The sequence below is a fragment of the Panulirus ornatus genome, chromosome 40 (assembly GCF_036320965.1).
Source record: "Panulirus ornatus isolate Po-2019 chromosome 40, ASM3632096v1, whole genome shotgun sequence".
Taxonomy (NCBI): domain Eukaryota; kingdom Metazoa; phylum Arthropoda; class Malacostraca; order Decapoda; family Palinuridae; genus Panulirus; species Panulirus ornatus.
This window is the reverse complement of record NC_092263.1, coordinates 12196248-12208747: the sequence shown is the minus strand read 5'-3', so window position 1 is coordinate 12208747 and position 12500 is coordinate 12196248. Positions and strand designations below refer to the sequence as shown.

At 38.9% G+C, this 12500-nt stretch overlaps 1 protein-coding gene across 8 annotated transcripts in view; it reads right to left on the bottom strand.

Annotated features, from left to right (window-relative positions):
• Nucleotides 1-12500, bottom strand: part of bma (SCY1-like protein bma) — a 104637-nt gene that overhangs the window by 29973 nt on the left and 62164 nt on the right. For 7 of the 8 annotated variants that reach the window (XM_071685556.1, XM_071685557.1, XM_071685560.1 and 4 more), the window contains exons 7-9: nucleotides 11702-11870; nucleotides 8640-8863; nucleotides 89-309 (exon numbers count right to left, since the gene is read on the bottom strand). In XM_071685556.1, the coding sequence (XP_071541657.1) occupies nucleotides 89-309; nucleotides 8640-8863; nucleotides 11702-11870 (614 nt within the window). The remainder of the gene's footprint in view (nucleotides 1-88; nucleotides 310-8639; nucleotides 8864-11701; nucleotides 11871-12500) is intronic. The other variant, XM_071685558.1, reaches the window with a different exon arrangement.

Genomic DNA, 12500 nt, shown 5'->3' with positions numbered 1-12500 from the left:
AACGGTCTTAAGAAAAAAAAAAAAAACAAAAAAAAAACCTAAAAGAACGCGGCTCTCCCCCTTCCCGCCCACTGCAGTGCACACTTACGGTTGGAGGCGAGAGGTTCATGCAGGTGGACCCTCGTCGCTCGGGGCCGATGCTCGAGTGCCTTCGTATCGGGAGGGACCCCGTCGTGGTCTCCCCCGGAGAAGACGCGGAGGAATGGGCGACACGGATCTTGGGCGGCATCATCAACTCGTTGTCTGAGAGCCGGCGGCCGATGGTCGCGGATTGGACGCGAAGGAGGTGGGAGTCCGGCGACGAGGGCCCTGATTGGTCAGGAAGGAGGTGACGTCACATGGAGTTGCAAGGTCTAGCTATATATTTAAAATTTGTCATAATAATTTTTTTTTCTTCAAATTATGTCACTTTAAAATTTTTAAATTTTAAATTTTTATAAATTTATACTCTGTATTGAAATTTAAAGAATGTCTAAAATGGATGTGTAGTTAAGAATTCACAAGAAGAATTTAAATGAAGCGATTAATATAGAGAAAAAAACTCAAAAATTTGAGTTTTTGGCAATTTAGTGAAAATTTAGTACAGATAAGTACAACAATAGATGAAAAGTCACAATGCATACTAGCATAAACATGAATGCAATGACAATGATTAACTTCAGATTAGAGAGAGAAAAAAGACAATGCAAAAATTAAGTGTTGCACCAGCCTAGTCTTCGCCCTAAATACCTGTTGAGTAAAAGAAAAACATTGTAATACAAACATCAAAAAGACGACCAAAAAAAACAAACAAACACCGAATTCTAAAAGAAACACCGAGTTTTTAAAAATTTAAAAATTAGTAGAAATTTTTTTTTTTCAAATTTTTCCAATTCTTTCTAATCTGTGTAGTTAAGAATATCCCCATAATGCCGATTTTCGTCAACTGCATAATCTATCTCTGCTAAAGAACAATTCAATTTATGATAAATGATGAAGTACACAAAATCTAAATAGACTTTTAATCATTAGTCTGATGGAAAACAGGTTTATCGATTTAACTATCAGCCAAATTACCTGTAACCAACCTAACTACCTATTACCTAATCCAGGCCACAAACTCTCCATTTGGACACGTGTTGCTCAATGAAACAACCAGTCTATCGACCACTATCTATTCGAAAATCCTCTGGCTGTGTCGAAATCCTGACCAAAGCCATGTGTCCAATCTTATTTCAGTTTAGGGAACTTTTCAATTTTCAAAATTTTCTTCTTTGAAGAAAATTTGAAAATTTAAAAGTGATCTACTTCATCCTGTTTATGGTAATTAAAAATTCAAAATGGTTAATCACATGTTTTTCATTCATGACACTACCGATTTAACTAAAATGAATAAATAGATAAATAATCATATTACTTTATGTTATTTCTTCAATTCTGATAAGAACTTCGTTATTTTGCTTTCAATTCCGGATAATCGCGAAATGACTATCAATAGTTGAGGTCAAATAACTCTCTATGCAGTTATAGGAATATATCACTTTCATCTGTTATACTGCTCATCAGTAAAGTGCCATATAACTACAAAAAAAAAAATATATATATATATATATATACATTAAATTTGAGTCATTCATAAGTTGAGTCAATTTAGAAAAATCGAGTATTATTAAATTCTTATTTACTCCTTGAGTTTCTTATGGTTTACGAACACGTATCTAATAAACATCAACTCGATGGCAGGATCAACAGCCATTAAAATTCTCAAAAAATCTTTTAAAAACTAAGGATCGCCCGAATTTTTAACCAATATTCTTTTAAAAATGATGTATGATAAGGATCGTCCCCCTAATCTAGACCTATATGAAATAATTTCCCACATTCATAACCCATTCAAAACTTTCTCTCAATAGGAAAATCTAAAATTCCACTAAAGTAAAAAAAAAAAAAAGATATATTTATATATGAAATGAAAGTTTACATTTGTCTCCTATACTTTAGAAACCACAAAAAAAAACGACCATGCGACATACTCTCACATCAAAACTTCATCGAAAAACGTTTAACACCCGCCGTTTAAATTAAATCCACCACCCTCCTCTATATCTAACCCTAAAAAGACCAAAAAAAAATTTTTTTTAAATTCTCAAGAGCCTTAGCCCCGGCGCCATTACGAATGGAAGACACGCCAGTACAACATTTCTATACTTTACAACCTTAACAGCAAAACAGATGAGTTACACAATGCATCACGGATCATCCTGTGAAAAGTCAAAGAAATACATTACATGGTTCAATACAATTAAACACACACAAAAAAATAAATGCACGTGCAACAGGACAATGAATGTGTGGGAAATTTTTTTCTTTTTTTTTCTCACAAGACTCAAACACTAGTGAGGCAGTTCGCTTTTGGATGATTGGGGGCAATGCGTGTGGACGAAGATATATGAACCTATCGGTACGATTTGGCGATATAAGTTGTCAGAAAAAAAAAATTTTAACCTGCAATTTTATCCAAATTTTGGTGTGATTTGTCAAAAAAAAAAAATTAACCTGCAATTTGATCCAAATTCTGATGTAAACTGTCAAAAAAAAAAAAAAAACTAATTTTTACCAAATTTTGGTGTAGTTTGTCAAAAAAAAATTTAACCTGCAATTTTGATCAAATTTTGGTGTACGTTGTCAAGAAAAAAATTAACCTACAATTCTATCCAAATTTTGATACGAGTTTCTCATAAATTTTGAATAATTTGATGATAATGCTACATGTGCTATTAAACAATCTTGTGTGATTCGAAAATATGGGTAGATATTAATCATATTTCGGCAAAAATTTATGTATTTAAAGCAAAAAAAAATACTAATTTTCTTTTTCAAATGATGGAATAAGCCACTAAGACAAAATGACCATTCACGGACTGACAGACTGCCTCGGCCAATCAGCGATTAGCAAATCATACCAAGTAGGTCCATACGATTAATGATATAAAAAAGAATTTAATAATAAAAATCATATTTTCACATCCAAAAGCGAACTTATTCAGATACAGTGGAGAGAGAAAGAGAGAGAGACTGAAAAAGATATCACAAAAGCAGATGTCAAAAGCAAATTCATGTTGAATCTATATAGAATAGAAATATAGACTGTAATATCAGGTCAACGAGAACCTAATACAATGCCATTAGCGACGGAATCACATAATTGACCCCCATTACGTCGCGTGTGACCCCCGCGCTAATGGTCGAACTAGGCATTCGCTGACCAGTTCTCTGGTAAAATCCCGGTGATTCTGAGCAGTTAGGATTTTGGTCCCGTTTGTATCAACAGTGAATTACAGGCGCTGATGAGAAGGGGAGGTTGGATTGATTACAGGAAATTCAAAAATTTTAATTTTTTTTTAAAAACTGTGATCATCACAAAGATTAAAGAATGCATTGCATTAAATTTGTATGTTTTTTCTTAGATTAATAATTGGTTTACAGTGAGGATGAAGACCATATGTATATAACCTTTACTAAGTTGATTAGAAATCCAATTTATGATTTTTAAATAAAAAAATCGGTTATTCTGGTAATGTTTGGTAATTAATCATATCCCTTTTTTTTTCTCAACTCAATTACATCTAATTCAAAGACCTTTGATTTGCCTAGCATAATGATCAATAGATTACACAATGAACACACTTGGGTTACCGATCATAATAATCCGATGTCATTAATTGATATTTCAATATTTAACGTATAAAGTTTACTGAAGGAAAATCAAGCACAATTGGAAAATCGGTGTAGGAAAATAAGCACAAACATCCATGTTCTGTGTTCATCTGAAAATGTACAGTGAAACCACTTAGAAAACGTAGGCATATATATATATATATATATATATATATATATATATATATATATATATATATATATATATATATATATATATATATATAAACAGAAAGACGACAGCAAACACCATTATCAAAAGCCATCAAACACACTGTACAGCACGTGCCATGTATAGCCTTTATATATATATATATATATATATATATATATATATATATATATATATATATATATATATATATATATATATATATATATATATAATCAATGAGGAGTTTAGAACACATCAATCACAATGCAATTCTGTTGATAGTGATGATGTAATAGGAAAAACAATATGGGGTTCATTTCTTCAGTCTTTTCCACTAAAATGGTAACTATGGGATGACCTTCATAATCTCTTTCCCTAAGCTAATCACTTAATTTCTCACTTAATGCTATGCTAACTAATCTACTACTACTTACCTCTACAGCTACTACGACTACTATCATAACTACAATTAATACTAACTACATAATAAACACTACTTTATTTTCATTAATACCTTCATTTATCATCTATATAAACTATTAATCTCAGTAAGATACTGAGTATCAGAAGTGTTTTAATTAATACTACTACCATAATCATTTCTAAAACTACCAGTAGTGGTCAGTAGGTAATCTATTTATGAGATTGAGGTCATGTGACCTTTATTTAATTACAGGGAAATTTGTATTTGGTGCTTTTAAACTGGTCATTGCCACCGCAACATTGACACATAAAAATTACACTGGATTACGAAGAATATAAATTCATTGATCGAGTTTATATTGCAAAATTGATGCCCCTTTAGGGGGGGGACTGGGGCAATTTATCTGACTATAATCAATTCTATTCTCGGGTGTGTATGATATAATGCTAATCACACCATCATTAACATATATCTTATTCAAAGGTAGGCTCTCATAATACACTTCCTCAGAAGTTATGTAACCATTCAATACATTCAGGGGATGAATTACGCATTTAATATTAAATCAATTTTCTTTTTTGTTTCTTTTCAGTTGGTTAATTGTGTAAATTGGGCTTCAATTCTATCAACTGCCAGGTGGGGGTGATTAAGGGCGTCCATATCTATAGATAATCACCAATCGCAAAGGCATGAGACTCCATCTTCATGAATGGCCAATTCTCATCCTCACTATGTCTAAATGACCCGATTCGAAGAAAATAAATAAATCATTCTCTAATCTTTTCAATCAATATCAGTTTTCGTTATGTAATAACTCATTAAATACATGACTAATTGAAGTCTGACTGGTCAGCACCTGTAATGTTTTATATTTCCTTAATTACTTTATGTAGACAATGACATAACATTCTCCAAATGCAATATATATATATAGAAAGATAATTAACATTTCATGCAACGAGACAAAAATCTTAGAGGAGTACCATTTCAAAGACATATTATTTTTTTTTTTTTTCCTTTTCTCTACCACGTAAACAACCACATTCGATTCTCAAGCATAACAATGAGTGAAATAATAAAAAAAAAAAATTTGTATGTGATGCAAAGTCTTTTGAATAATAATAAGATTAAAGAAGAGATTTAAATTAGAAAGTTACAGAAATGAAATAGTGAAAAGACTTTGAATATTATTCACCAATGGCTGAAGGCAAATTTTTCATTCAATCAAGACATTAATGCACGAAAGAGAATGATCATAAAATGTGCATAAACAGGAAAAAAAATAATAAATAAATAATGAAATAAATAATGAGATGCAATTTCTCCAACTACAACAACACTACAGATAAATGATGTCGAGAAAATGGCGCCAAAATTCCATACGTTCATGCAACAGCTTCGATCATTGGCTGAGGGACAGTCACAACAAGGTCTTCTGTACAAGCTCCTCTCATTGGTTACTTTTTGCAAACCAATTAAAAAGAAGCCAGAAAAGAGAGAGAGAGCTCCTCTCATTGGTTACTTTTTTCAACCAATTAAAAAGCCAGAAAAGAGAGAGAGAGCTCCTCTCATTGGTTACTTTTTGCAAACCAATTAAAAAGAAGCCAGAAGAGAGAGAGAGAGAGAGAGAGAGAGAGAGAGAGAGAGAGAGAGAGAGAGAGAGAGAGAGCGCTTGTCACAAGTCCTGGTTGTTACTGGCCATCGCCCCAGACCAAATAACCAGAGACCAGAACAATCCAAAGAGGAGAGGGGGGGGGGGGGGAAACCCCTACTTCTGATTGGCTAATTTGCATGATTCGTGTGACGACGGCTGAATGACAGTTAGGTAGTTAAGGATTGTTTGGCCCCGAGCGGCTGTGTCATGACGTGGCACAGGAGGCGATGGTGTGAGTGGCGTAATTGGCGAACGAGTGGTAGTTATGAGGGGGGGAGGAGGGAGGGGGGGGCAGGAGTGACGGAACAAGGACCAAAACTCTTCGTCAAATCAAACTTTTTAAAAAAGAAAAAGAAAAAAAGAAAAATAATGAAGTATGAATCATATATATATATATATATATATATATATATATATATATATATATATATATATATATATATACTCTGAAATCCACGAGGGATTTATATGGTAAGAAATATATATACCTTGAAATCCACGAGGGATTTATATGGTATGGAATATATATACTCTGAAATCCACGAGGGATTTATATGGTATGGAATGTATATACTCTGAAATCCACGAGGGATTTATATGGTATGGAATATATATACCTTGAAATCCACGAGGGATTTATATGGTATGGAATGTATATACCCTGAAATCCACCAGGGATTTATATGGTATGGAATGTATATACTCTGAAATCCACCAGGGATTTATATGGTAAGAAATATATATACCTTGAAATCCACGAGGGATTTATATGGTATGGAATGTATATACTCTGAAATCCACGAGGGATTTATATGGTATGGAATGTATATACCCTGAAATCCACCAGGGATTTATATGGTATGGAATGTATATACTCTGAAATCCACCAGGGATTTATATGGTAAGAAATATATATACCTTGAAATCCACCAGGGATTTATATGGTATGGAATGTATATACCTTGAAATCCACGAGGGATTTATATGGTATGGAATGTATATACTCTGAAATCCACGAGAGATTTATATGGTATGGAATATATATACTCTGAAATCCACGAGGGATTTATATGGTATGGAATATATATACTCTGAAATCCACGAGGGATTTATATGGTATGGAATATATATACTCTGAAATCCACGAGGGATTTATATGGTATGGAATATATATACTCTGAAATCCACGAGGGATTTATATGGTATGGAATATATATACTCTGAAATCCACGAGGGATTTATATGGTATGGAATGTATATACTCTGAAATCCACGAGGGATTTATATGGTATGGAATATATATACTCTGAAATCCACGAGGGATTTATATGGTATGGAATATATATACTCTGAAATCCACGGATTTATATGGTATGGAATGTATATACTCTGAAATCCACGAGGGATTTATATGGTATGGAATGTATATAACCTGAAATCCACGAGGGATTTATATGGTATGGAATATATATACTCTGAAATCCACGAGGGATTTATATGGTATGGAATGTATATACCCTGAAATCCACGAGGGATTTATATGGTATGGAATATATATACTCTGAAATCCACGAGGGATTTATATGGTATGGAATATATATACTCTGAAATCCACGAGGGATTTATATGGTATGGAATATATATACTTTGAAATCCACGAGGGATTTATATGGTATGGAATATATATACTCTGAAATCCACGAAGGATTTATATGGTATGGAATGTATATACCCTGAAATCCACCAGGGATTTATATGGCATGGAATGTATATACCCTGAAATCCACCAGGGATTTATATGGTATGGAATGTATATACCCTGAAATCCACCAGGGATTTCAGATGTAACCAATTGACTAGACGAACTAGATCAACAATTTTGGGGTCGACAAGGAACCAAAGGAAGATAAATTCAAAAAAAGAAAGAAAACGGAGGGTTTTATTCAAAGAAAGAAGGAAAGAAAACGGAAAACGGAGGAAAGAAAACGGAAAACGGAGGGTCGCCAGACCACCTTGAAGATATATTCAAAGAAAGAAAACGGAGGAGGGTCGCCACCACACCACCACCTCCCCTCCCCTTCCCCCTCGCATCCTCTACCCACACACCCCCACCACAAACACCACACCCTCCCACACCACAGCACCCCCACAAACACCCCCCCACAAACACCCCCCCCACACACACACCCACACAGCACCCCACACACACCCCCACACCACACACCACCACACACACACGCCCACACACCACCACACATCCCCCCAAACACCACAGCATCCCCCCCACACACACCCAAGCACCCCCAGCACACTACCACAAACACCACACACACCCCCAAACACCACACACCCTCACACACACACACACACCCCACACACACCCAAGCACCCCCACCCCACACACACCCAAGCACCCCCAGCACACTACCACAAACACCACACACACCCCCAAACACCACACACCCTCACACACACACACACACCCACACACACCCAAGCACCCCCACCCACACACACCCAAGCACCCCCACCACACTACCACAAACACCACACACACACCCCCAAACACCACACACCCCTCACACCACACACCCTCACACCACACACCCTCACACCACACACCCCCAAACACCACACACACCCCTCACACCACACACACCCCCACACAGCACCCCCCACACCCCACACCACAGCACCACCGGGGTTTTTACCTGAGAAGGAGTATCCCATGTACGCTATACCTGAGGACCCTCGACGAGAGAGGAAGTCCTCGGCGCTGGAGGACATCCTCGTATCGTGGATCTTCACATTAGGCACAGGCGAGAAGGGCGAGAGAGACATGTTGTCCGAGCTCAGCTGGTGGCGCAGCAACCGCTTCTCCCCAGGGCTGCTGGCCAAGGTGAGGTTGTCCAACTTGAGTTTGTTTCTCTGTTGTCTGTGGGTGAGGGAGAGAGAGGGTGAGTGAGTGTTGGGGGTGAGGGAGAGAGGGAGTGAGTGTTGGGGGTGAGGGTGAGTTTGTTTCTCTGTTGTCTGTGGGTGAGGGAGAGAGGGTGAGTGAGTGTTGGGGGTGAGGGGGTGAGTGAGTGTTGGGGGTGAGGGAGAGAGAGGGAGTGAGTGGAGTGAGTGTTGTGGGTGAGGGAGAGAGGGTGAGTGAGTGTTGGGGGTGAGGGAGAGAGAGGGAGTGAGTGTTGTGGGTGAGAGAGGGAGGGTGAGTGAGTGTTAGGGATGGGTGAGAGAGGGAGGGGGTGTGTGAGTGTTGGGGATGGGTGAGAGAGGGTGAGTGAGTGTTGGGGATGGGTGAGAGAGGGTGAGTGAGTGTTGGGGATGGGTGAGAGAGAGGGTGAGTGAGTGTTGGGGGTGAGGGAGAGAGGGAGGGTGAGTGAGTGTTGGGGATGGGTGAGGGAGGGAGGGTGAGTGAGTGTTGGGGATGGGTGAGAGAGGGAGGGGGTGTGTGAGTGTTGGGGATGGGTGAGAGAGAGGGAGGGTGAGTGAGTGTTGGGGATGGGTGAGAGAGGGAGGGGGTGAGTGAGTGTTGGGGATGGGTGAGAGAGGGAGAGGGTGTGTGAGTGTTGGGGATGGGTGAGAGAGGGAGGGGGTGAGTGAGTGTTGGGGATGGTTGCTTGTTTCTCTGTTGTCTGTGAGGGAGGGAGAGGGAATGTGAGTGTTGGTGAGTGGTGAGTGGTGGTGGTGGAGAGGGGTTAGAGGGTTTTAGTTAGGGCTGTTGGAGGGTGTTAGGTATGGCTGTTAGAGGGTGTTAGTTAGGGCTGTTGGAGGATGTTAGAGGTGTCAGAGAGCGTTCCTTAGGGCTGTTAGAGGGTATTAGTTAGGGCTGTTAAAAGGTATTAGCTAGGGCTGTTAGAGGGTGTTACGTAGGGCTGTTAGAAGGTATTAGTTAGGGCTGTTAGAGGGTATCAGTTAGGGCTGGTGGTCGAAGGGGTTCGACCAAACACAGTGATAAGAAATGATAAGAAAATACATCAGGCAGACAATGTAAATAATCAAACGCACGTTTATGAATTAATTTGTAGGCTGTACGCACCTCACCAACGGCCATGGGATGGGAAATGGAATAAATGACTGGTAGAAAGACAGAAGATAATGTACAAGAATGAAGAAGACGAACGAAAATGGGTTCATAGAGAGAGAGAGAGAGAGAGAGAGAGAGAGAGAGAGAGAGAGAGAGAGAGAGAGGTATATATATATATATATATATATATATATATATAGAGAGAGAGAGAGAGAGAGAGAGAGAGAGAGAGAGAGAGAGAGAGAGAGAGAGAGAGAGACAGACAGACAGACAGAGAGACAGACAGGGAGAGAGAAATAGATAGAGACAGAGATAGATATAGAGAGAGATAGATATAGATAGATAGATAGATAGATGGATAGATAGATTCCACAATGAACATTCCATTTCGTCTAGTGTGAGGCGTCACACATTACGACACACTCAGAACCCTGACGATACATACATATTTGCCGTCAAAAATCAAAACACCATGACACATACATCAGCTGAAACATTCTACCAGTCATACGAAAACCCATTTTTTTTTTTTAGAAGGTTGTCATACATCCATCTGACGCAGATATGCATATGATACATCCAACCCAAATTTGAATTCAGTGAATAACGTGAAAGACTGGATCGATGTGCACTCATACTGTCTATGTTGATTAAGAGTAAATAAAAAACATTATTCATTGAGTCAATATAGAGTAATCTTAGTCTCTCTTGAGAGGGTCGGGGGAATAGATCAATTAGCACAGGATATTTCTCTCAAACAACACCCACACACAAACAACAAACAAACAAACAACTGTTTCTTACACATTTCACGAGAAAATTTTTTTCTTCGCCAAAAATTTTTGCGTCAGAAACGTTGAGAGAGAGCACACAGCTGGCCTCAGGGGCCAGACGTTTACCAAAACGTTTTCCAGACGTTTTCTTCCAAGAGAAGTGAGCCTGGAGCCTCCAGTTAACATACTCAAGGTTCAGGGGAATTCTTTCCCTTAAGCTTCGAGCCAAGCTTGAAGCTTACAATGTGCACTCAGCTTGAGCTACTACATTCAACAGTTTGTTCTTTCTTTTTTCCTTTTTTCTAATTTTTTTTTCACAAATTTTTAGTCTTCATTCAAATTGGATTTTTTTTTCGCTTCGCCCCCTTACCCACCATACCACTCGAGGAGGCATTTAAGAAAAAAGAAAAGAAAAGAACTTCAGCAAGACTTGTTCTTCTTGGTGTCCAATGTGTTCACCATGTTCTATCACCTGTTATAGAATCACTGAAATGGCTACCCCTCACCCTACCCTACCTCTCTCAACACACACACACACACACACACACACACACACACACACACGCGTTCTGATGGTCTGGCTATGTGTGGGCGAACAGCGTCTTATACCCAACGCACTGGACTATAGCAACGAGCTCTGCATTTGCGTGAAATGACCACATCTACGCACTAACTACCAAGTTACTGTCTAATTACTGACCACCGTCGAGGTCACCCAAGCACTTCTAACTACGCCTCTGCTAAGCAGACGTAATCACCTCGTACCAAATGACCTCAGCGTCAAAGACCACGGCGTCAGAGACCACTGCGTCAGAGACCATCTGGTCTTTAATCTGGCTTCCCTTGTTACGATCATGTACTGCCTGCCACGTAGCCCACAATCAAGTATCCCTCCAGGTACTCCTCATGTACTGCGATGTACTCCCCCATGTACTACCATGCACTCCCATTTAGCCTACTGCTATGTACTCACTTGTCGATGTGGTCCAGCATCTCGTGGATCGTCTGTAGGAGGAAACTGAACTGGAGGAGGTTGAGAGACGGGCTGACAGTCAGGGGCAGGAGCGAGGGCAAGATGCGAGTGGCCAGCAGGTTGACGCTAAGGCCAAACTTCTTCACGCCCAGCATCAGCCGGTAGATGTCTGGAAAAGTTACTTAGGTCTTAGGATAACTGGAAATACAAACATACGCGAACTGGAATTCTTCTTGCCTTACCAGAGGCGCCTTGATGTCTAGGTTTCAAAGCCCCACCCAAAGACTGGAAATACATATCCTGGAAATTAAACTAGAGACGCTTGATATAGAGGTTTCAAAGCCCCACCCAAAGACTGGAAATACATATCCTGGAAATTAAACTAGAGACGCTTGATATAGAGGTTTCAAAGTCCCACAAAAAGATTGGAAATACGGGTTCTGGAACTCAAGTTCTTCTTCTCCTTCAACGGCGCTTGATCTCTGGAAAACTGTGAAAGTGTAAAGGACTGGAGATATACCATCCTGGAACTTCAAAATCCCCCTCTCGCCTACCAACGGAGCCTGGCTTCCTGGAAGATGTAAAAAATAGATGTATGTTTACTGGAACGCGTCCTTTTCTTTTCCATCGGCTGCTGATGTCTGGAAGATACCTCTGCCCCAAGAGCTTGAAATATAATCTTGAAATATGCAAACCATTTCCTATCGTCTGCCATGGTCATCTGGAAGAAGAAAAAGGAAAGGAAGAAGCGGGTCTTTTGCGACGTGGTTATGTATTAGCGTTAATCACTAAAGTATTT